Raw genomic sequence first — 27,895 nt, 5'->3', positions numbered from 1 at the left:
TTCCCCTGGCATTGCTGATGCCCATGAGCCTTGGTCTACCACCATCATGCGGTTCGTAAACTAGTCTATATTAAAAGGCAATAAAAAGATCCTGCCGATATATTTTTCCTTGAACATGTTTGTAGGTATATTTATTTTTAGCTCATAGTTCCTTAACAATATTGATAATGTATCTAATTTTGATAAGGCGTCTAATTTTAAACCATTGCGTTCTTTAACGTTATGTTTGACGAGAACAATTTAGCCACAAACCATGAAATTCAGAAAAGAACTTAATTCCACGGTCCTTTCCGATCAGTATGACATTTAATCAACATATTTTTAAACAAAACTAGTTTATTCATAATTATTACACAATACATTGCTGCTTCGAGGAAGTGAACAAATGTTACGTAATATGTTATAACAATTCCCTGGCGACCGCATAACAATTCATTTTGCTTATCTAAACGATCTTCTCGTGGTTATGAAAAAAATATACCATGTACGCGGTACATATTTGTCGCTATCGATCATGTTGTAAGGTCAGCTCAACTGGGACTGGTTTGTGCAGGTGTATACACGTCCTTAGTGAAAAATGATTTAGTTCCGTTTTACGTCTCGTAAGAAAAATAGTATTACATAATTTATGTACATATTTTATTTCGTTAAATGTCTAATTGTTTGCGGTAATGATAACAGGCAGAAGATAGAATGAAAAAATATCGCTTACCCCACCGTTTCTCAATGTTCAACAACATGAAAAATTCTACAACGTATTTTGAAATACTAATCATTGATACATTTTATGGCGTATGTAATCAACGCGATAATTAATTACATTTTTGGAGCTCCAGTATTCTAGAAATTTTAAATTCTATCTCTCTCTCTCTCTACAATGTATCTCTTTTTTTTTATTGCTTAGATGGGTGGACGAGCTCACAGCTCACTTGGTGTTAAGTGGTTACTGGAGCCCATAGACATCTACTACGTAAATGCGCCACCCACCTTGAGATATAAGTTCTAAGGTCTCAAGTATAGTTACAACGTCCGTAGTTACAACGCCCCACCCTTCAAACCGAAACGCATTACTGCTTCACGGCAGAAATAGGCAGGATGGCAGTACCCACCCTCGCGTACTCACAAGAGGTCCTACCACCAGTAAAAAAACCTTCTACAAATATGTATCAAACCACATGTATTTTTCACAGGCCGTTCACCAAAAACTCGTAACGGCTTATAGTGAACTTCTAATCAAGGAATCGAACAAAAAAATTTACGTATGCGCATATTTTTTATAAAAGTGAGAAAACATATCAAGTTTTCAACATATCGTATAACAACAACTCCCGAAATTGGGTTTTTATGGACTTGCACAAAATAGATTACCGATAATATTAGGAAAAACAAAAACACGGTAATATTCCGTTAGCCGATAAAACTCTGGTCTATGAGTATTGCTATGCATCTAACTATTTGAACAGTTGAAATAATGTGTGGGCTTAACGTAAGCCCGTTTGCTAGTATTAAAACTTTACTCTTACCGAACGATATCAGCAATTCGTAAGCACATGAAACACTGCAACATAGTTAGACTAGCAAACTTTTAATTTAATTAGTTTTTTTCGTGGCGAATCGAAAAATCAAATTACACCCCAGGCCACGTGTGCGATCCAACTAAAAGCTTCGACCTTCATGTCCCATAGGTGTACTGTAGAAGGCAGTTATAGCCTGAGGGGCCATTCCAGCTACGCTCGAAAGGGTAATCTCCAACAAATCTCCAACAGTAGTTTGGTCCTTCTCAATCTAAAATTTTAAACGCGCCTACAACGGCAACACAAAACTGATTTTCGATATCAATCTCCGATATAAAAATTCCGCGAATTGCGATTTCTTTCGATATAAAAACATTGACCTTCACTGTTTCTCCATAGCCTTACAAGGGAAAATTCAATGAAAAATTACTAAAAATTCTCTCTGGAAATTGAAAATAAATCTGAATCTAGAAAACACCAGAACACATTTTAGTTTTCATGTCATATTCCTCAAATACTCCGAACAGGCAGTACGTGTTAACACAACAGCAACGACATAAAATTGCTCGGTTCAAACAATATTGGCCGATAGTTTCGGATTGTTAGAGTACAGAAACGACAGTGTGTCCCGGGCATGGCAAGCTCGTATTAAAATTGATTGGACTCGCCAACAATTGGAGCTGAAGTCTGCACAAATTGAGTTCGAAATGTGCGGATGTCGGCTACTGCACCTGGGTTCTCATAGTTTTTAACGCGACGAGACTGCTATTGTCGATTCAACGTGGTCTCAACTAAATAGCTATTTGATAACTAACTTTTTACTACGATTATCTATAATACGTGCAACAAAAACTTTGTACCCCTTTTTATGAAAACTAGTGGTCCCACAGTAGTCGAAATTCGACTATAATTAATTGAAATTGTATGTTTGTACACCATTATGATTCTATTGTCAAAGACTTTTGTTATTGCTTAAAGTCTGTGTTCAAATTGAGAATAGATGAACATTGTTTGTCTTTAATATTATTTGTCTATAGTGTAGTCTTGGCGAAGTCTGTGATTAGAAGTACAATAGTCTTGGACAATAAAAACATAATAATATTCAAACGTATCGTCTCAATTATTGTCGAATTTCGACTACTAAGGGACCACTAGTATTTATAAAATTATCGGTTTTTTTTTCTATCGGTGTTACGTACTGTGTAATATAATAAGACTTAATAAAAGAAAATATTTACCTAAGTAAGAACCCAAGCTACACGATCGTTAACGAATTACCACCACAGTAAGTGTGAAAGAGCAAAAAGTCTATCAATAGATTACATAGACATATGGGAACATTTATAAAATATTTGTGTGTGTGTGCTGTTTTTGTATTGAAATTCAAACAATAATACTTCATCATTGTATATTTGTCAGTGGAACATTGACCGATTTACAACCGAATATGTTTTTTACCAAGAAACTTCGATCAACTGATATTTGAATTATTGACAAATATAATCTGTTTTGTTTTGTAAATTTGCATAAATTTTGTATACTGTGAGCTTGCAGAGTAGGACCATCCGCTTTCCGCCCCAAAGCACTATGCGCTCCAAGTGGTGCACCCGTTATATAACGAAATAAAGATTCTCGACTTCATATCTCGGGTTAGGTGGTGGCATTACTCAGCATTTTACTGGTAATGCAGTTATTTGCATCTTAAATATGTTGTTGTAGTCCTAGGGTACCCCGCTGGTACATAGGGCCCTCACAAGCTGTCTCCACTTGACCCTGTCTTGCACTTGCTCCTGCATATCACTCCAGGTCACGTTGGCAGTCCTCATCTCGTTCTCCGCGCTGCGTCGCCAAGTATGTACAGGGCGACCAGGTTTTCTCCTGCCAAGCGGTTGCCACTCAAACGCGATTCATGCTGCGTTGACTCCGCTGCGCTGTAGAGTGTGTTCTTTCCAAAGTATCCAACGCCTTTTCCGATGGACATTGTCTTGCGTGATGGGGGTCACATTTAGTCCAGAGTTCTTTATTTGATATAGTGGCTGGCCAGAATAATGCGGAGTACCGACCTCAAGCACTTATTTACAAACACCTGCAATAGTTCGTAAGTGTCTTGGTCACACTCCGGGTCTCACATCCAAACAGGAGAACACTTTTGACAATGGAGTCAAACAGGGACAGCTTAATCCGACGAGTCATGACACTTGACTCCCAGACTGGTTTCAACTGCGCGAACGCACCTCGGGCTTTCCTGACTCGTGTCTCTATATCTTCTTCCAAACCACACTGATTTGATATGGAACTCCCCAGATATGTAAAACTTTGTACTGACTCCAACACACAGCTTTGGAGCTTTAGAGGAATAGTGTTTTTTGATATTACTCGTCTGTCGACGGTTTCGTTGGTGTTGATACCCAAACCTTTTTCTCTGCAGACACACGGAGGTCCTCAAGTTTTGCTTGCATCTGATCCAAAGTCGGCGTCATCAACACTACGTTGTCCGCATACTCAAGGTCTTCTAAGATATTTTCGCTCCATTCAATGTTGTTCCCGTGGTGTAGTCACCACTTCCCGCATTATGTCATCTTCCTCCTCCTCCTCCTCCTCCTCCGCTTAGAAGTAATCTTATCAAGACTTTTGATGCACAAGGAAGAAGTCTAATGCACAGTTGCCACAGTTGTCTTGTGACACTCTCCAGTTGTCACAAGAAGATGAGTCGCCTTTCTTCGGGACTTTCAGGAGTAGCCACTGCTTCCATTGAGACGGCATTTTCTCAGTCTCCCAAACCCTTACGATAAGCAAAAATAGTAAGCTTGTAGATCTTGGTGCATCAGTCTTCAGCATTTCGGCATTAACATTGTCGATGCTTGAGGCTTTACCTCGTTTCAGCTGTTTAATTGCTTTAAACAATTTTATTTAATTTGGTGGGCAGAACACCAGCCAGATGGTCAGATCTGGTAAAGAAAGCGTGGTAGTCTATACCATGCCAGCCAAGATCGAACACTGTGGAGGAACGTAACATGTAGTCGCGATCCTCAGCAGTAAGGGAACGATGAAGAAGAGAGAATTGCCTTTACTATTTCGTCAAAGCTGGGCGGTGCAATGGGTATATTCAACGGCGAGCCAGGCACTGATATTTCGTCTGTGGGTTAGGACTGACATTTGGACGGCAACTTAGTAAAGTGTTCTGTCCAGCGCATGAGATGCTGTTCCGTGGTACATAATAGCTGACCCAAACAGTCTTTCAGTGGATGATGTTTTTTGTCTATTATCCTATCTTAAATTATGTTTTATATAATATGTTATGTTATCTTAAATATGTAGCTCCAAAAATAGTTCTAACTTTTTTGTTCCTAACGTCGTCAAAATATCCTGTTGGTAATAAAAAAGTCGTTGATTTATTCCTAACAAATGAAGTGCTAATTATAACATAAATACTGGCCTAATTAATTGCTGACCCAATTGTTTAACAATTAATTAAGGCGATGAAGCGAATTCTTAACAGAAACCGGTTTGATTATTCGATCATTGTCATCTTATTTATATAAAAAACGGAATCTTATGTGAATTTCCATTTAATAATTACTTTTTGTAGTTACATTGTGTAAAAAAGAATTGTTTTAAACTAATGAGATGGGTGTCGCTTTTTTGATTGTGCAAGGTTCTGTGATTTGATTTTTTATGAATTGTCGGTTTACAAACTTACTACTTCACTTATTTATACTTACTGATACTGATCTGAAATTATACGGTTAAACAGCCTTTATGGGGTTCGATCCTAGTATTTAAATAAAAAGTTATCTAGAATCCTCTTTAATTTGAAACCTTGCGACTTTTGTAGACCTATACTAGTAATGATACCCCATTTTGCTCGTAGATGCTCGGTGCCATCTATGTATGACATCTGAATGTATACGGTAATCTGAGAAGAAGGCGTTCCAGAAAAACTTTAATGGACTATATGAAAGAGGATATGCGAGAGAAGGGTGTGCAGAGGTGACGTATGATAGGCCTGAATGAAAAAAAAGGATATGCTGTGCCGATCCCTAACGGTAAAAAGAAGAGAGCACGGTACTATATATCTCCACAACATATCCAAATGAAATATTTAACCAAATGAATGAACCTATAAACTTGAGATGTGTTGCTGAGGGAAGTGTAACGAAATTTATTTTTGGCGATGGTCATAGTTTCCTACTCGATCATCACTCGCAGCAAAACCAAATCTACTAGAAATATAATGCATGTAACCCTCCCATAACACGGTATTTACAACACGGTTCCTATCTGACATGAAAAGAAATTATAACACGGTACTTCAACAACACGATAACGAGATTTTTGTTTAAAATTGTTTAGAAAATTACATTATGCACTCACTATGTACACAAAAAATACGGGAATAACCGAAATTTTACTGCTTATTTTTTTATGTATAATAGGTAAAAATACATACAGACATAGTTGAGATGTTTCGTACAAAAAATACTCTCCTTTTTGTGCTACCTTCTAATCTCATATAACACACAGCACGGGACTTTATAGGAATATGTCTATCGTGTTATGCGAGGGTTTTCGGTACTTGTAATATGTAATATTCATAATTAACTTATGTTAAACGGTATTTCCCGAAGAACAAGCCAATATGATATATGTAGATGGTAACGTATTTAGGTTGCAAGTCATTTCTCAGAATCATGCTTACTGATTTATAAGTATTAAATACGCTATGAAACATTTGATTATGGATCGGGTTATTGAGTACATTACCACCGTTCACCATTCACAGTTAACCGCCACCAATTCGGGAGGTGACCTACATTAAGAACAGCTGGCTCTTCTTAATCTAGGACTTGAAACTTTGAACTAACTTTAGCTTAAATCTAAGGAATAATAGTTTTCATTAAGTTACTAAACACCACACTTCACTACATAACTCAGTTTTGAATTAACCTTTATAAAATAAAGCAAACGTTTTCTGTTAAAAAATAGTATAGAAATATCTTTAATGAATTACTACAAATTGTAAAGAGAAGAAACATTAAAAAAAAAGTCCAACAGTGAGGTACATCGGTCAAAACGATTTAATCTAAGCAACCACATAGATGGGAAAGATCCTACTGGGAGAAATACTACAAATCAAGAATTACCAAACAAATTTAGGAAGAAAAATATTATAGCCTTTTTTATAACCTTAATACTAGACGAGGCACCGCCTGTTTGAATGAACGCTGGCAAATATCGATTACCAGGCTCAGCTAGATAAAAATCTGGCAACCGTTAAAAAAAATCCGTAATACTAGTAATCTTTTGTCCTGATTTGCAAACAGCAAAGCTCAATTTTTCATTACGTTAACTTTAATTTTATTTCAGTAAAAGTGGCTTGCTCAATTTAGGAATAAACGGGCTAAGCGTACAACCATGAAGGACCTTCCTTTGTTAGTTTACAAATATCATCACACTTTAAGCCGCTATATATCGAATTCGCAAGAAGTTTTTTTTTTAATTACTAGCAACAAATTAACCACAACCAGCCCCAGTTTAGGATTCTCAGTGTTATGGATACCAGATACTGATAAACATATATTAGTTATGTTTCATCATCATCAGCCTATATCTCTTCACTTCTGGATGTAAGCATCTCCCATAGTCCGTCACAATTAATGATCCTCCGCCTTCCGCATCCAATCTTTTCAAGCATATCGCCGCAAGTCATCGGTCCACCGGGCAGGGGGACGCCCAACGCTGCAACGCTTATTTATGTTTAAATATATACAAATGTAGATAGATAATGAGCTCTCGGACAAAGAACAAACAAGCCTGTTAATTATACAATATTTGCACGATGTGGGAATCGAACCCACAACCCTCGGCGCAACAATCAGGACCTGCTCTATTGCACCATTGAAGCTGCCAGAATCATGATGACAGAAATTTGGATATACATATGACAGAATATGACCTGAATATGCTGATATTAATAATTATTATTAGCAAAATTAAATTCTGTGATTTTCGAAAATAAGATATTACAATGAAATTTATTACATAAGACCACTGAATTTATCTTAAAAAGTGAGTTTTAACTTTCAAATAAGTTTAGTTACAGCGATTTTAAAAGCGTATCCAGAGCAGAATTATATGTCTACTTAACTAAATTGAGTTTGAGTGGAATTTGCTGCAAGATATTTTAAAACAGTAAAAGATACTTTGTTTCATACTAAATTGCTTCAAAGACTTAATACTACATTCGTTATTTTTAATATTTCATTTTATGAAACAACATTTTTGTAACCGTTTTTTTTATTTTAGCATGAGAAATTGTTAGAGGGATATTCGACTAGAACTAACTATAAATATAAGTAACCAAGTCTAATTTGATGTTTTGAACGTTTTAATGACATGATTATACAAATAAAAAAAAAATGTGAGCCGTCACGGGACGCCTGTCAGATGTGAAACATCGACATTATTTTGTAAAAGTAATATGCAGAAAAGAACAGATTGTGATTGTGTGAAGGGAACTAAATAATTATGTCATAATGATAAAATAAAATATTACGAAAAAATAGTTTGTTTTCAAGTAAAACACAGGTTATGTGTACTTGTAGTAAACAACACTGTATACACTACGGAGTATACACTATAGGTATCCGAGCTCAGTGTAGCGAGAGAGATGGCTTAACGCCGGATCGAGTGGGAGAGAATCGCACAGTCGATTGCGCATGGCGACGCGTCGCCACGGCATGCGTCGTCACGCCAGAAATCGGTTTTATGTGCGGCTATAAATGTTTCACATCAACATTGCTGTTATTTTACATAATTGCATAGAAAATTTTACTTCGCGGCAGACGTAGGAAGGGTAGTTAGTATATGTACGAACTTATGATATGCCCTATCGTAATAGTAAAAATACTATGAAACACTCCAAAATAAACCATCGTATACACAAGCAGCTCAATAACAAAACCCACATCAATTGTTTACCTTCGAATGGAATTAACGTAGATTGTTGGTGATTACACGAAATGTGCATTAACGGAACATTAGAAACGATCAATCAATCGACTCCGAATGCCGGTGCAATTGATTAGTGCTTAATATAACAGTGTTACTACAGTACTGGCCACATATTGCATAACCAATACACTGGTAGCTGGCAAGTTAAGCTGTTTTTGAAATGTAATAAAGCGCAATCGCCATGAAGCTACACAGAAGTACAACCACATCATAGCACACTAAATCCGCTGTCTGTCGCAATCTTAACCAATCTATTGTCGCTAAAGGTAGATTTAGCTAAAAGTTAATGAAACTGAAAGATCATTAAATAATTTGCGATACGAGGGTAAAAAGATCTCTTTTTTACATTCCCTTTCCCGTCATCTAATGAGATAATTTCAAAGAACTTCACAGCACTCTCCGTGCAATATGCGGTACAGAATAAAGAAATAACCCAGAAGTACCAAAGGATTAGTGAAAACATAGCTACCGATGATTCGAACGGCCCTCTTCTGTATGGAATTTAATAGAATTAGGCAGCATTTCCCAGAGAGAAGCCGAAAACGGAAGGAAATGGAAGCTGATACAAAGAGCCACGAAGGGCTTTCAGGGATACGACCTTCAGCAATGAAGTATGCGACTGAGAAAAAGAGAAGAAGGGAGTATTAGGGAGTCCCGGCCAATGTACGAGAATAGTACTCCTCGCGAGGAGCCTGTAGAGCCTGTGCGTTGCAAAGACTAAGTCTTTGTCGAAGCGTAAATTACCGCCACCAAAATCGCTCCGTTAAGAACTCAGAGCATTTTATATGCCAACTTTGCTTTATCCTCCAAGCCAAATCCGATTGATTCCAACACCAAATTTGGAACATATTTTATTCACTTATCTACATACATTATATTCTAAATTTTGGTATGAAATCGAATAGCTTTAAATTAATAGATTAAATTAAATAAGTAGATATAACAACTCATTCTGTCTTTCATGAAATTCAGTTTTAAGACTCGCAGACCTTGCATCCATTAATCTGTAATAAAATACATCGCCTATATATAAATTACTGTATTTACAACGTTAAGCATCTACTTAGTCGACAGGAAACATGATTGAACTTATCCGTTTCATTTTAATCTTATTAAATTATATACGTTATGATATATCATTAACATAACGAAGGTAACAAAACATTCATTAAATTGCATTAACCAGGCTGATTACGAAGCTTAGACCAATTTCAATTTTCGAAATGATTTATGATGTGATTATAGTAATTGATAAGTGATTAACGATTGATAATAGCAAGCAATGTTCAATGACACTTCATTGAGTTATTTAATCTCATGTGTCTCTGTATCATTGTTGTAGGTACTAACTATTAAATTTTATCAGAGTTAAACATGCAATATTATAACAGAATAGATTAAAAAATCAATTACAAACTAAACGTAAGCAATAACTACACAAATCATTCTGATATTTGGTATACAGTTTTTAATTAGCAATCGTGAAATTTCTGTGAGCTAAGCGAACGGGTTTGCCCTTTGCCTGGACTAATTAGGGTTGTAACTTAATAATTCCATGTTGCTAATTCCCCGAATTTTCCGAATGTCCTCTTTGCAACTCTAAATAACGTTTGTCGCAGTAGACAGCCTTCTAATATGGTGGGAAATATTTTCTGAATTTACAAGGGACTTACTAAGACAATTAATTTTTCTCTTTCGTGTTCACTTTTAAATGGCACTAAAACTAGGCGCCTTTTGACACTTTGTATCCATGTGAAGGGTTGTGAATAACGAAATTTTTCATTGCGCTGTCGAAACTCGGCAGATTATGCATAGGCCGCATGCAAAAGGATAATACATCACACATCTGTTTCCATGGTGTCAAATGTGCTCATGAGAACTCACAACTGTCTCCCTTTTGATGAAATATCTACTTTTTATTAATATGTTTTGTGTTTTTAGACTACAATGATCTCAAGCGCGCTAAAACAGTTTCATGGCTGCTAGTGAGAGCCCTGCGTAGTTCACAACTGTAACCCGTAAATCAAGCGAGTTTTTGCTGGAGCCCGCAAAACGTGCGCTGTGCCGGGATACAATATTTAGTGCTATAGTTTTGTTCGTGACCCTCATAACGCTGTATCTATTAAACCAGGTAGGGGAATTTAACTGGTCGTTAACGTCGTTGAAAAGTTGTGGTTGATTGTCCGTTTTTACGTATGTTGCCATAGAATACGTTTAATCTATACTAATATATAAATGTACACTGGTTTTTTACGGATGTTCCGTTATAACTACTGAACCATGCATCCGATTGACTTGAAACGTGGTATACATGTAGAAAATACATGTACTTAATGGATAGACTAATATTTATATGAGTGTTGGCCTTCCTACACCAGTTGCGGGGGCGTTAATGATAAGAATATTTGGGGGGGTGAGAAATAATAATATTAATTTTAAATGCTCAGCGAAGCGGACGGGTGCAGCTAGTAGTACATATTTTTAAAGAATTGGAAAATCGATTTGAAAAATTAAGAGGATGCGTGGGTATATTAGACTGGAAATGCATTAACATTTTTTTTTAATCAGTATTTTGAAACTCCATCTCGACCCGACGCCGGCGTGGCGTCCTAGGTACGGGTGCGCCGCGAGTCTGGTTGTAGTGTTGACAACGGGAACCTCCCTTCTGCCCGGGCTCTAACCCCAGGCGGAGATCGAACGTCGGGTGAGACAATACAAAGGCTAAAAACATGCTTGGGCCCGCGGTCTACCCCCAAAATCTGCAGAAATCGTCAAGTCTGACATACTTCGCGCGTCCCCTAGACGCGGACACCAAGTATGAAGCTCGGCCCTGGTGCGTTAAAAAACGTGGAGTGTTTTAGCAAGCGGGCCTATAACATCTTGAGCCACCGAGTCTTACATATCCAGCGCTCTCCCTGGGCGCGGGAAACTCGTGGGAGGCTCGAAAAAAAATTTGGTTCTGATACTTTGTGTTTTAATTATAATAAAATATGAAAAAAATAATAATATACCGCTTTTATCAACTAAAAGTTTTAGTTTTCTATCATGGGTCATCATTTTGAATTTATTAACGTTAAAAATAAATGAAATGAATCTTTATTTACATACATATACGTGAATGTGTAAACTAACAAAGCCGGGTGTCATATTATTCTCTAAGACGTCCTAAATAATGGAACAGATTTTTTTAAGCCCACTTTTATTTATTATTTAATATTATCCTAGTACATAACTTCTGCTCTATTTTCTTAGTATGTAAACATAATATGTAAATTAATGAAGTGTTCCTTTAAGTCATTTTACAGCTAATGTATTTTAATATTTTAGTGTGGTATCGCTAAACTGACTTTTGCAGGTATAGTGAGGCATATTGTTAGCACACACGGTTACACACCACTACCCGGACTATTTCTGCCGGGAACCAGTCTTGCGCCACACTTTTAAGGGAGTAGTCGTTATACCACAAAATGGAGACTTAGATCTGATGACCGAATTCCCATTCAATACATATGATCCGATTACCATTTAACACAGGCAAGCTCGTTCAATCGTCTTTGGAAAGAATAAATAAAAATAAAAACACATATTATACTTAAAGTTCACATATATTGATATAACTGACAAAAATAAATGTTGAAGAAGCAGCTAAAATAGTAGAGAAAATATTTTGTTTCACCGATGATGAAAAAAAAAGCAATAAGAGACAGTAAATTGCCCTCAAAAGTGAATCTCAATAAAGGCTTAAATCGGCGCTATCTTGAATATTATGAGACGAAAACTTTTCAGGGGAACGCGGGAACCATTTCGAAAGACAGGGAAAAGGTGGTGCGTAAGTATGAATAAATTGGAATTGGCAACAAAGTTTGGGGAAAAATCGAGGAGTTATTTCTATTATTTTTAGGCAATAACAAAGGTTAGGCATTAACGAAATTTATTGCTTTTACTATTTTAACTGTTGTAACAAATGTTCATGATTGACTTCCACGGTGAAGGAATAGCATCCTGTAATGAAAACCAAACCCATAAAATTATAATTTTCGTAATTATTGGTTGTAGGACCTTTTGTAAGTCCGCACGAGTAGGTACCACAAACCTGCCTATTTCTGCCGTGAAGCAGTAATGCGTTTCGGTTTGAAGTGTGGGGCAGCCGTTGTAACTATACTTAGACCTTAGAACTTATATCTCAAGGTGGGTGGCGGTATTTACGTTGTAGATGTCTATGGACTCCGGTAACCACTTAACACCAGGTGGGCCATGAGCTGGTCCACCCATCTAAGCAATAAAAAAATTTAGATAAGATATACACAAGATTATTAAGATTGAAAGTATAAATGTCTTAAACAAGTTTTCACGATACTTTAATTGATAAGTACTGATGAAAACTATAGTTCCATCATGAATGTGTCAAAAATGATTATGAAGACATACTTTATAAGAGGAGAACTCGCAATAAAAACAGGCCATAAACGAATTAATAAAAGGTTTCAATAATACAACTCATACATACATTAAATGTGAATAATACTTCCATTTATCAAACTGAACTGGCTTTAAGCAAATCCACCAAAGGCGATCGCTTAAAGCAATTTAAAACAAGGCATTTTTAGGGTTCTCCCATTTTTAATTAACAATACTTTTCCTTTTCTTCTGAAAGAGTTTTGTTCAGCTTAATTACGGTTAATTCCACCCCTCTGTCATCTGTTTTAGCTCAAGTTATAGAAACAACGTAGCTACAATTAGCTTTCTGATAACTCTGAAAGTAAAGTTATGAAAGTAAAAAAATTCGACTTTTAAGAGAAATATTTATATTCTTAAATAAACATTATTAAGTCGAAGATATTTCAGAAGAAGTTTTAAGTTCAGTACAGCCATAAGCTAACGTGCTATAAAAGCAATCAATGAAATATTATTTTGAGTCAACAACAATCACGTAAAACTTATATCAATGTATAACACAGTAAGAACATGATACAACTTCTCGAGTTGTTTTATTTAAATTAGTTTCAGTTGGCTTTAGTATTTCCGACATCGGAGCTTTCAGCTTTCCCTTATAAGCATCAACAGATCCAAATTTCCAAGACCTCGAAGTTGCTGTATATTACCTTAAAAGATTCCACTATATAAATAGACAGATACCAAGACGAGCTAATAAAAATACAGATTTCTTCGTCAATTAATTTCGTTGTTAAATTAAAATTCGACTTTGGCTAAATCTAGACTTAATGACTTCGTAGAAGCTGCTTTCAACGTGTTATTGTAAAATAGTAAGTAACTAATGAAAATTAGAAGTGTAGCTATTGTGTACTAATGAAATTCCAGAATTGAAGATCGTATACAACAATGGGAGCAGACGAACTCGTTTCGTTTTCATTTGAGTATTTGGCCTCCGACTCTTTTTCAATGCTATCGTTAGGAGTTTCGTCGAAATTAATCACTCACAACTAACTCCGACGGGATACAGCAAATTGATTAGATTTTCGAGTTTATATTTTCAATTACTATTCATGAATATCATCATAATCATCATCATTATCATCAGCATCAGCCCGCAGTCGTCCACTACTGGACATGTGCCTATCCCAATATAATACAATGTATTCATGAATATATAAACCAATTGATCAACTTAACAAAAAACCATTTGCATAATTCATCTTCTCTATCGTGTCACTCTTGACAAAGTGGTCGTGATCGTCATGTAAGTATGGAAGGTGGCAGACTTGTTGTGACTCACGATGTCCCGCCATCTCTCCATGTTCGAGGCCATTCTACTGCACTCATTTAGGGGACCTCCCACTGTAGTTTAATTTGGTCGCTCCACCATTCGGTGGTGACCTCCCGCGCAGTCTTGTGCCATCAACTCTTCCCTGTACAACGACGCGTTCCATGGACCGGCCATCTCATCGCGCAATGTGTCCGAAGAAATCCACCATTCGAGACTATGCTAGAACAAACAGACGCTGCTTGATGCCGAGTTCTTAAAGTATCGAGACATTTGTACGAAATGCATAATTAGTATAAGTTTAATATGGCAATATTAAGTCGCAATTATAATGGAATTTTTTGGTGGTGGCGATATTTACTGATAGTCTAAGTAAGACCTTATGAATAGATACCATTTAGTACATCTATTTCCTTACAAACTTTAACAAAGAATATGTAAATTCGCATTGGATACACTTATTGAATACATTTTGTTTATATGAATAAAACACGCTGCACTAAAATATTATTAAACAACTCACGAAAAACAGTTGAGTTTCTGAAAATGAATTTCTATTTCCGCCGATCTCAATTTTTATAGACACCCACACGGTATTGGTGCAAAGTTATTCAGAGATCCCTTTGGTCCAGTTAGGTATTTTGACAGTAGTTTATTGTAACATACAGAGAACCAAAAAAGGGTTGACAGCGGTATATTTTACTGCTACGAAAACCTTTCACTGTTTGTAGTAATAATTTTCAATTAATGTTCGCATTTTAGACTGAATTTTTTTTTTAGTTCATACAAATCTGTTTAAGTACTTAGAGAATGCTTGAAATTCTTTATTTTAATCTTATAAGCATTAAGGTTAAGAAGATTTTAATGGCAGCTCTAAAAACGAAATGTGAAAAGAAATCTTATTCCATTATTAAAAAACAACGAGCAGGCTTATTTAAAAATAAGTAATACTAAAATTTAAGTGAAGAAACAAAGGGAAAAACTCATTTCGACTCGAAATTTCTATTCAAAACTGGGTCTCAGTTTTTGTATGAAATAGCTCAGGTAATGCCCGATTATCATAATGAAATTGCTGCCTGTGGCCGTTACAAAAATGTTGAAATTTGTGGCGTTAAATAATAACGCTTAGAGTGGAGAAAAATGCTTACCTCCCTACCTATAGAACGGCGGACGTTTCCTCTGTGAAATTGCTAGTCATATATTACAGAGGGAATTTTCAATTACAGCAATCCAGCGGTTTTTCATTCATAATGTGACTTTTAGGCAACGCTTCGAGGTGGTCATTCATAACTGCCAAAATACGTCGCAAGACCAAACTGTCAACCAAAGTTATTGAGAGTGCCCACATCGATCATGTACTTTTGAACATCTATTGAAAGAAAGTTTGGCTGAACGGGAAAAATGGGTCTTGTTCTATTAGGTAAAGATTATCGTCATCATTTTTCAATATTCATGTCCCAAATTATTTTAAATTTAAAACAAACAGCTATTTTTGAATGATTTTTTTTTACATGATCTTAATCTTAAATGTAAAAAAATATATATTCTAAAGCCGTTATGGTTCATTGTAACAATTTCCGTTTTTTACAGTCAATGGTTCCTGATGAGCTTGCTCGGTTTCCCCCATATACACGGATTATTTCAGAGGCATACACATGTCACCGTCTCCTAGCTTGAAAAACCAGTGCTTAGGATCAAGTGAACTCTGAACTGGTCCACACATTTACATCAATAAATTAAAATAAATGAAAATTCCAGTTTCAAATGAGATACCAAACAATATAATATGAACTGAAAGCCTCTTTTAATGCTGTATAAATTATATTTGAAATTTCAAAGCCATTGAAAATAGAAGCTTATCGAAACGATCACGAAGCTCTTCGAGGCTTTCAATAATTTATTATAATGCAAATTGCATCTCTTTGTGAAAGAGTGCGCGGTACTTATACTCAATTCCTCTTAGGATCTTTTATACTGTCTTTTATAGTCGGTCTGGTCTAGAAATTTTATTGCCAACGCTAAAAATGAAGACAAATAAAATCTAGGGCCTTAAAGATAAATTTGGAATAATTTTTTAAGTCCTTAACATTTAATTGTGACATTAAATCGAATAACAATAAGAAAAAACTTTAGTACTTGTGTGCTTGTGGTAACTCGTATGTGTTAGTAACCATGTAGCATCAGTTAACCTGTAGGATCTTTAGCCATTCTTTAAACATTAAAATCTTATTTCATCAGTCATTCCTTATCAGCTATATGTCCAGAAGTTTCGAAACAAATAAACTGAAGCTAAAAATAAAATCACACGTCATGAACAAAAGCGAGCTTTTAGTATTTTGGGCACATTAAAAGCAACATAATAAGAATCTCCTTAAGTGAACATTAAAATACGGCGTCGTTATTTAAAGACATTGTGTATGGGCACAGGTTAAATAAAACATGGAGACTCAGCCGTTTTTAGTTCGATTGGTGCTCACAAGCTATTCTCGGTTATTTTGTATTAAGCCTTAAGATGTGATACTTTTTGCAGCAAGGTGCCGTTCTTCGCGTCATCTCCTCAGCTCAGAAAGGAAATTAAATGTCTTATCGCTCAGATAAGGTCCCTTTTTCGTGACGATTTATTTATAACAGAATTCAGATGATTCCGGTTAGAATGACGTTCTGATTTTCTATTTCGTGCACAAAGGGCGACTATTTTTAAACCGTTTTTTACCTGAATTTGGGAAGTGCGCCTTACTTAAAACCATAAAAATTAATTGGATACTTTGAAGACTTGAATTGGATACTTGAATAGTTACTATCAACCATCTACTTTCTGATTTGGTGACAGATTTTGGTATGGTTCAATTCAAGTCCTATATCAATTACAAAGAACATTAGACTATAGAAATCACAATCTATAAATATCATAAAGCATATATCATAATATCATAATCGCGCGGCTGTGGAGTACTGACAAACTATTCACACATCTGCGGACTCGTTTTTCCCCAAACTTTCAGTTATTTCCCAAAAGAATATAAGAGCCTACGTAACATAAACTTTCAAAACTTTGATTAAAATAAAAAAAAAATCACGATAACTCTTGTTACATACAAAATGTGGAATGATTACGAATTCAGAAGCCTTTCGCTTTCCCAGAACATTATTCAAAGTAAAAGCCATTAAGTCACGTATAATTTAGAGCCCAATATAACGCCGCCGCTGCTCGAAAAATTAAGGAAAAAATTCTTAGTCTAACAAGTTATAATGTACACTGTGCCTGGGTGAGCTAATTACGGTCAACAGTTAATTTGAAAAGTGAAAAGAGAGGAAATTTACTTTTGAGGTGAGACTAAGATAGGGTTGCCTAATTCAACAAAACAGAAACTGATGTAATCGTTGAGAGAAAGCTTGTTACAGTAATGGAAAATTGAAAGTATAAAAAACTACATAAATTATTCAGGTACTTTATCACGAAACCTGGTCAAACGATGCGCTTAGTCACATGCGCTGGTCCGATCAGATCAAGACGACTTTGGAATCCAGCATCAATGTCGCTATCCACTGCGCGGAGGACAGAAGTGAATGGAAGAACATAGTCCTGACAAAAGTGCTCAGTAAAGGTCACGACCCTCAGAACTGAGGAATACGACGCACGGAGGGAGGGTCAAACGATGGTACTAATTAGAAAGTCGGCATGCCGGACCGCTTCTACTGGTTCTCTATCGATCCTATTGAATGGAGTAGACTTGAGTTTTATAATTAAAACAATGTTTTCCTCGCTTTGTTTTCAATCAAACTTCCTTTACTTTTCTCTCTAATTCAATACCGATGCAGCTTTGTACATTGATTATAAATTATCGTCTTGAAGAGTCCCTAGACATCCAGAAGGGAATGTTAACATTAAGATGCATGCTTGAAACTTCAATTATATTAAAAAACTGCAGTTTAGCTGATAGCGGTACCTCCTCGCAACGGACTGACCAATATTCCACTACAAAGTAATTAAATATTTGACTACGATATTCTACATTAATTTTATAGCATTTTCTGACTCCGGTAATAAATTGTTATAAAAAATAATAAAGGTCTCTTCAAATTACGATAACATGAAATGACGAATTGGAATAGCAGGATCATTCATATCTTATATACCAAGAATTTGGTAATATATGATTTATGGAGACCAAGGATTTAGGTCATGAGTAAAATTAACCTAAGTATAACAGTGGCAGCCCTAATAATGAGTAGGGACCTGTTTGGTTTGTAGTTAAGAGGTTCTTTAAAAAGTAGTTTGTAGCAAGATTTTAATTATAGCATTAAATCCATTCTACTTAGTGCACCGTATCCAGAAACTCTTTGTGTACTCAAAGATAACTTAAACTGTTTTCGGTGTTTCCGAGCTTAAATAGCAAATTCTATTTTATTTTTAATGTTTAATCTGCTTTAAAAAGAATGTACTCTGTTCTAAAGTATATAATTACCATGTAAGTATTAAGTAAATAAGGCTCGGCAATATTGTTTTACAAACCGAACTAGACGATTTTATTTGTAATCAGGCTAGGAAATACTAAAGGGCGAAATGTTTGCCGAGTTATAGGTCGCAGAAACAAAGAGGAAAGGTCATCTTAAGAATAGCATGTTTCGGGCGCCTTAGGGATTTTGTAAGCCCTTTAGCCTTGTTAAATAGCTGTGAGAAACTCGTTAAGCGAAAGCAACTTAAAAGGCTCAGAGCTGTTTGAAAAAATTAAACCTTTAGCGAAGATTTTTGAAGGATCTAATAGGAATTTCTTTACTTCGTTGTAAGATTAAAATTCTTTCTCATTCATTATTCACATTCAATTAAATGATAGATTATTTGACGAGGACCGGGTAAATCGCGACCTAAAATAACTAACCTTACAGTTGGTACAGATACTGATCAGACACACTTGCATCGGGAAGTAGCTGTTTCAGATTGAAGTTGAGCCCACAGTGATATGCTAATATTACTTGGACCTGATGTGGCGCATACTCGTAGGTACACCATGCGAGGTTAGGGTATCGCCGTGTTCTCATCGCATAAATCGATACCGACACTACCTTTTTTTATTGCTTAGATGGGTAGACGAGTTCACAACCCAGCTGGTGTTAAGTGGTTACTAGAGCCCATAGACATCTACAACGTAAATGCGCCACCCACCTTGAGATATAAGTTCTAAGGTCTCAAGTATAGTTACAGCGGCTGCCCCACCCTTTAAACCGAAACGCATTACTGTTTCACGGCAGAAATAGGCAGGGTGGTGGTAGCTACCCGCGTGGACTCACGAGAGGTCCTACCACCAGTAAAGGTCCAATACGCCTTGTTATGTTATGTTCATCTTGCTTTCACTCTGTAATATTACCCTATAAATCCTGTCGTATGCTTTTCAAAAACATTCTTTTTTTGTATTTTTTTGTAGTACATAATCAACCTCTTCCGTTTTACGATTTTGCAGGATAGCCGAGTTTCCCGTCGCGTTGATCGATTGCATATACGAGAAAATTCAGTATTAATAATAAAAGACGAGAAATAGTAGCATACCCAGATGGTACTGATGCGTTTGTGCTTATGAATTGAGGAAACACGCCCGTTTTTACTACAAATAAATACATAGATAAAAACAAAGCTTATTCTCCTTACTGAATACATGAAAAACAAAGGAAAAGTTATCGTGTTTCTTCAAATAACCAGTATAACTTTTTTAAATTTTATAACAACCAAAAGAAGCGAATCTTACTTTTTCGTTAAACAAAAATAAGAAATTTAATTCCAAAGCAATGTTTTAATTCAAAAGTTTGGCTGTCAGCAACAGTTTCCATTTAACTGCGTTAAGTAAACGATAAATCAAAAAAATATAAATACAAAAACAAACAGCAGGACTGTCCACTGAGAGATAAATAAATAATATGGACGGCTTCTAAGAAACTTTTTAGCGCTCTCCCAAGAGTTCCCTTCTTAATTATGCTTTCATTTATCTTTCCTTTCATTATCCAAATTTAATAGTAGGTTTACATTTTCTCCTAGAGATTCGCTCGTGAAATTATATTATTATCTCAACAATACATATTATATATAATTATTTGATTCAAGCATAACATGCGAATAAATAGACACAACATTGTACTTTTATTCCTGTTGATGGACAGATGAGGTTCTGGTCTGCCTGGCTTTATGTGTTTACTGGATGAGAAAGATAAATAGCTTCACGTAAATACCACAATGCTTGAGACAAAACAACGATGCATATTACATTGTCATTGTAACTATCTTATACAATACCTGAAACGCATTATGCATTCAAGAAATAAGTAGTTAAAAACATTTATTCCCATTCAATATTCAATAAGAAGATTTACATGTAATGACAAAGTAAAGTCCAAGTCTCATTCATTGTACCTGATTGAAGATAAAACATTAACAGATATAAACAAGCACTAAACAGCCTACCTTAGGTTAGTAGGGCTCTCGATATGCCTTAATATGCAGCTTAATACGATAAAATTTTCCACACGATCATATCGCCATCAATAAACGATTTTTCCAATAACCAAAAAAAAAACACGATGCAAATTTCCATCAGACCAGAACCGAAACTGTTGAAATGCAAAACTTTTTCTGAATGACGAAAACTCACAATGAATACTAACACGGAATCCCTTAGAATTTAAATGAACGAGACCTGAGAGTTGGGTCGAAGATGAAACTTTTTTAATTTCGCCGAAAGAAGCCAGGTGCTCTGCGTCACTTTCAATTCGACAGACAATCCCTCGCCGGATTCTTGCGATAAGGATACTTCCTACTTCCAAAGGAAATGTAATCGTTTCTTTTAATTGAGATTCTATTGATTAAGTCGCATTGAATTTCTTACGGACTCTCATAATTTACTTAACCACACTATAACTAGTCATAACGATAATCATAAATATATTTATAACTATACACTTTATTTATTCAGTAGCGTTTGATTTCAGCTTTTTTATACGTTAGCAATTGAGCAAACCATTTATTTGTATTTTTTTCTAATAGCATGGCATAACTGCTCTTGCATAGAATCATTTTATTATGCGTAATTGTGACATTACAATAAAAGAAAATATAGATTCTATTACTGTGTAGAAACTTTTGTTCAGCAGCCTGTCACATATTATGATCGAATATAATTGATAATGTCAAATCTCTTTCAGAAATATCCCTTTAAGATCTTGTTCAATAAATGAATGAATAATCACATTCCAAAATTTTTAAGATGGGTTTTAAAGCATGTTCTCGGAAAGAGTTAAGATCCGGACGACTTATGTTTTCTGATAATGAAAAATTGTTCGATACTTGATCAAACGTTGTTTAAGATTTGATTCCACTTAATTACTATAGTAATTCTGTAACATTCATTAGAATTCAATAGACGATTAGAATGTTTAATTTTTCTTTGAATCTTATACCATATAAATTTTTCCCCTAATTTTCGTGGTTAATAAGCTATATATTTTAATCAAACAAAACTAAATTAGGTAAACAGTGCCTTTATTTAAAACTTTAAGCTACACAAATTCTCTCTGAACTTGAGTTTCAAAGTATTACGTATGATATGTGCACTGAGATAATGAGTACTCAAAAGTACGCGCATTCAAAAGTAATAACAAAAAAATTGGTACTACATACATTGTAATGTTTGGAACTCAAGTAAAATTTTGACTAATTCGTATTTATAGGCCCGCCGTTGATTTTATCCATTTTGCAGCAGCACTTACTTTAGCATAGATACCAGGGTTATTCTTGCGAGCGCAGCCGACACCAAAGGAGACCACACCAAGTTGGACATTGCCCTTAACAGCTGGACCACCGGAATCACCCTAGAAATGTGATCAAGATCTTAAATTTATCGGCAAATTTCATACACTTATCGTTCTGAAAGCTTTTAGTAACTTATTGAATTGTGATAAATATGCTTATTATAAATAATGCAGATACGACTACTAGCATCATGCACCATATATGAGACTAAAATCTTGTGTCTCTTCAAAAACTATGACAATAGTGGGTTTATGCCTAAATTTACAAAGCTGGGCTGAACGCCACTTAATTTCATCTGATGTCACTTGAGGCTAAAATATACCTCCTCAGTGACCAGTCTCGATTTTTTTATGATTAGTCGCACATTGTGCATTATGATTGCCGTGATTTTTTTTTATAATTATTATTTAACTTATGTTTTATGACTCAAACTTATAATCGTTTACATACCAAAAGATAATCGTGAACGAAGCTAAAAATTGGAAATTAATTAGTTTTAGATTCAGATTACATTTTTGGAACCTACAGGCGTTGAAAACATTTAATCCGCTTAAACTACACCTTTAAACCCCAAAAATCGTTCTCATGTTTATCTACTACTATAACTATATTATCAAAATACCTGACAGGAGTCCTTTCCGCCTTCGGGGGGCCCAGCGCAGAACATATTAGATGTCAAACTACGGAAATATTTCTTGCATTCATCGTCAGAATGAGCTTGAACGTGCACAGCCCTTAGCGTTGTACTTGATGAACCACCTTCCTGTTGTTGTTTTTTTAATTTTAATTTTCAAATAGATAATATAATAATTTTAGCTAAATAAAAAATTGTTGCACTATATTTCTTAATATTAATCATGATTGATAGAAATCTCACGCAATGTCTAGCTGCTGGATCTTAACAAACTAATATGACTTTTTATAAATAAAATAAACTAAACTATTCACTTCGGTGCCATACCAGTATTCACTTTAAGCATATATTTCTCGACCTTATTACGTTCGAAGTTAATTGACGATAATTGACGTGCGATCCGCAACAAAAGCGTACAAGTATTTCACTTTTAGTGCTAATTAACCTATTTCATTATTGCAAATCAGAAGAAACACTCACGCTTGTAGCTCCCCACCCGGAAACCAATAGTTTCGTTTTGTCAGGAACCGAAGAGCCTTCTTTGGCTAAAGTAATGATTTTAGTAGTTTTTCCATCGATCGCCATGTCTTTGTTCACAGTGACAATGGCGAAATCGTTGTTTTTAGTTTTAGAATTGTATTTCGGATGAGCCACCTTTGATTTCGCTGTATAAACGGTGCCTCCTTTATTAGAATTTGAGCTTCCGATACGCACCGTTACTTTGGAGATACTGTGGAAATGTTATGTTTAAAATGATTGATGTTCATTCGTAGAACTTTGTGGACAACGATTTGGCTGTGCTATTGTCCATGAACAATCGTAACTAACCACCATATGTCAAGCTATACACTAGTCTGCCTTTGAAAGCCATTTCAAAAAAATTGCTATTAACTTAATATTCAAACTCTTTCCAATTACACCTTTCAAAGCAGTTTAAATTGCGAACTCTTCTGCGGACTTAATGAAACTCAATTAACTATGGCTCTCATGGTTGTTTAACATATTATTATAAATTAATCTTCTAGAATAACAGAAAGTAGTAAACAATATACTTCAGGTTAAACAAGTTAAAATACATTTAATAAGAATAACAGTTGTAAACGGCCGAAGGACTCGCTAAGACGCAATTTATTTTAAAACTACAAGCTAGTATTGTATTGTTAGAAATTTTAATATAGTAAGCCTAGTGAATTCACTAAGTGACCTAGTGAAAATCACTGGGTCATGTTGGATGCAGATGGCAACGGACTGGCTACACTGGACATTAATTGGAGAGGCCTATGTTCAGCAGTAGACAGGCTGAGATGATGATGATGATGATGAAGCCAAATAGGCAAGATAGTGATAGTCATCACCGGGTTCCCATAATACGCTCATCTTCAGTATCTACACCCATATGTTGCAAATATTTCTGTCTATACGTGTATCTTTTTCACATTAATTATTATTACAATTTTAATTTAATTCACGAACATTTGTACTTTTTATCTGAGTCTGTATAGAGTCTGTTCAATAAATGTAGTAAGTATTACCCTTAGGACCACGAATTCGGTCTCACTCATGTTCTTAAGCTTCTAAGCACGTTCAGTTAAAATTTTAAGTGATTCTTGGAAAATAACTACGGCCCGCAAATACCACGTAGATAAATAGTGAACAATCTCGTCTGCATTTCGAAACTTTTGTACAATGAAAATGTAAATAGATTAAAATAAGCCATTTTCGTGTACAATAAATAACTTCTAAAACATCTATTGGAATGATTTTTTGATTGTTGAGTTAAGCTCGCCATTTTTTATATCTTATCCCAATTACTGTATTTTATTAACAGTGTGTACAAAAAATAAAGAATAAAGAATAAAAAATGATACATACTTTGGACTAAATTTTCCGTTAGTTTTCGTATCATTTATAAGAATCATCAATAGAAAAAGCTCTAAAAAACAACCGTTTCTAAGTTAATAAATCCGAAGCACGAATATCACATACAGGAAAAAAAATGCTTAAATCGGTGGAAGGGCTCAGTGCACACCTGGAGTAGCCGGTGTTGTCGGAGTTGCCAGAGTCCATAGACATCAACATTGTAAAAACTGCCGCTCAGCTTGAGACATGATTTTTAAGTCTCAGTTTTATAGTACAACGGCTGCTCCAACATACTCAACAAATATACTGACAGAATGGACGGAATGGAATAGAATGAAACACGGGTCACGATAATAATAAATAATAAATAAATAAATATTTACTAGCAATCACGCCACGTTAACTGGTCCCGTGCTAAGTTCGTAAAGAACTTGTGTTACAGGTACCAGATAACGGAAATAAATGTAAGATTTTTATTATACACATACATATATTTAATATAAATCCATAACCCTGGAATAGACATTTTGTATTTATCATACAAATATCTTCCCTTGGCGGGATTCGAACCCGCGACCCCCTTGTGTAGTGACCATGTCACTTACCACTACACCAGACGGCCGTTAAACGATGTACAGATGATGTACAGTAAGTAGCTGTTACTATCTTCTAAATCGCTGAGGCCATCAATGTTTACATCTATATATATATAAATATAAATATTTTTTTCGTTAGTCTCGCTAAAACTCTGAACCGAGAACGGCTGGACCGATTTGGCTAATTCTGGTCTTGAATTATTTGTGGAAGTCCAGAGAAGGTTTAAAAGGTAGATAAATATGAAAATGCTCGGAATTAAATAAAATTAACAATTTTGTTTTCCCTTTGATGTGTCCCCTGTCGGACGGATTCCTTTTGTTTGTTTTAAGTTTATTTTATACAAAAGTTTGGGTCTTTTATTTATCGATTGAGGCACTACGAAGTCTGCCGGGTCAGCTTGTTTATAATATAAAACGCAGACAATAATAAACCGTGGATGCAGCTCGTTATAAATCAAATATATTCAGTATGAGATTTAAATACATTTAAGATACTGCCTTTAAAATGACTGTTATACTAATAAAAACAACTGAAAGTTTTATTACTTCCCTCAATAGAGTCACCATTACGAGCAAAACTTCAATACTGAACTGTTTGTTTATTGACGTATATTCGACACAATATTTTTATATACATTTTATTAGGTACATAACTTTATTGTTGTTACTATAGTTTTACGTTACTTCTTAGTCTTTATTTGTTTTGGAAGTAAACAAAGGTTAATATTCTTTTTTATCACTTTCGGGGATTATAGTTTCCGGTGGCCGACAGGCGATTCATGAACAAATTTATCCTATTGCAAATAAATTTTCAGATTACCAGAAAAGGAAGATACCTAGAACCTCTTAAATCACTTGCACTACTGAACCAGATACCAACATGTATGGTCTATAGTAAACAACTACAGACATCGCATTGAATATCACCCATCTTGAGATTTGCTTTTTTTTATTGCTTAGTTGGGTGGATGAGCTCACAACTCACCTGGTGTTAAGTGGTTACCGGAGCCCATAGACATCTATAACGTAAATGCCGCCACCCACCTTGGGTTAAGTTATAAGGTCTCAGTATAGTTACAACGGCTACCCCACCCTTCATACCGCATTACTGCTTCATGGCAGAAATAGGCAGGGTGATGGACTCACAAGAGGTTCTACCACCAGAATGTACCGTGCTCTTCATTCTTGAAGAAAAAACGAAATATCTAGACTGAATTTTCCCGGAACTACCCGGAACATGCACTTTATAATATAACATAAATATTTATTAACGTATTGCGTTTTACATTGCTGGTTAATAAACATAGCAACTAGAACCACGTTTATGTCTAGTATTTTGCAATAAATGAAGTTTGCTCTATGTTTAGGCTAAAGTAGTAGTCAACTGAAGGGTCGAGTTCTAAATCGATCCTCCTGCAAACTATCCAATTTAACTTCACACCTAAATTACTTAAATTAAGTTCTATGTGAAATTTAACTATCTTACCCTTCGATACAATGTGCCGCCGTGAGGATGTGACGTTTGCTAATAATCGAACCTCCGCATTGGAAGTATTCGTTATCTTTTTGAAGCAAAAGATACGCTTGGTACGGAACTTTGTTAATGCTAATCTCTTCGCCTCCTACAATCTTTTCCTCGTCTTTGGATAACGCCTCAGAATCCGTACATGTAACATCTGTCGATAGACAATAGTGATTTTATAATATACAATACATTCTGTGGAAAAAGTATGGCTGCCTATTTATCAATCAACGAATACTTCTAGCAAAAATATATATATATTTTTTTTTTATTACTTAGATGGGTGGACGAACTCACAGCCCACCTGCTGTTAAGTGGTTACTGGAGCCCATAGACATCTACGACGTAAATGCGCCACCCACCTTGAGATATAAGTTCTAAGGTCTCAAGTATAGTTACAACGGCTGCCCCGCCCTTCAAGCCGAAACGCATTACTGCTTCACCTACTAGTGGTCCTACCACCAGTAATTACGCAAATTATAATTTTGCGGGTTTGATTTTTAATACATTTTATTGTTAAACATGATTCAAAGTTAATTATATATAGAGTAGATTCAAAATATACTATAGTGATTAAAGCATCCAAATCTTACCTTTCAGTAATAAGGCACATGAAAGAAAAACAATAAACAGATACAACTTTTCCATTTCAGTTTCGATCCGGCGACAGGTGAGGAACTCATGAAATATTCCAAGCTCAACCGCCTTAAATACCACATCTAGAGTATTTAAAATAATAGAAGACTTAGTTATTTAGATAAAAACGCAATTTTAAAGATAAAAATGGTATTTAAAAAACCAATTTCTTGTAATTATTGCGTAACGCAAACAAAAAGACATTAGTTTTGGAACTGTTTTTTTTTGTTCGTGTGTTATAAATAATATACTAAAATATGTTTGCAAGAATAAAATTGTTTCTGATGTATGAATTAGTATTGGAACGAAGTTCCTTATCGCGCGTTGTGAAAGGGGGCTAGACGGAAAAAATTCTTACGAAAAGTTGTCACGACACTTTTTAGATCCGTCATTTTGACCAATCAACGTGTAGTCCGCGTAATGAGTACAGTTTCTCGAGATAGCGTTTCAACAATAGTAATTTAGTTCATAGTATTGTTTTTTTCTTCTTCATAATGCCGTAATTTATTATTATAACTTAAAAAAAAAATTATAATTCCTTCACTAATTAATCGAAAGGAACTTCGTTCCATCCGGGTGTCCCTTGACACCTCTGCAGTTTT

At 35.3% G+C, this 27,895-nt stretch overlaps 1 protein-coding gene across 1 annotated transcript; it reads right to left on the bottom strand.

Annotated features, from left to right (window-relative positions):
• Positions 1–21,758: 21,758 nt before the first annotated feature.
• Positions 21,759–27,359, bottom strand: Coc (cocoonase). The gene is given in 5 exon segments (NM_001109916.1): positions 21,759–22,104; positions 22,668–22,808; positions 23,160–23,409; positions 26,622–26,811; positions 27,251–27,359. Coding segments are annotated over 5 exon segments (783 nt in total). The 5' UTR covers positions 27,306–27,359; the 3' UTR covers positions 21,759–21,957.
• Between the last annotated feature and the right edge of the window lie 536 nt (positions 27,360–27,895).

This window comes from Bombyx mori, chromosome 13 (assembly GCF_030269925.1).
Source record: "Bombyx mori chromosome 13, ASM3026992v2".
Classification (NCBI taxonomy): Eukaryota; Metazoa; Arthropoda; class Insecta; order Lepidoptera; family Bombycidae; genus Bombyx; species Bombyx mori.
The sequence above is the reverse complement of the archived record's forward strand: the minus strand, read 5'-3'. Positions and strand labels throughout refer to the sequence as shown.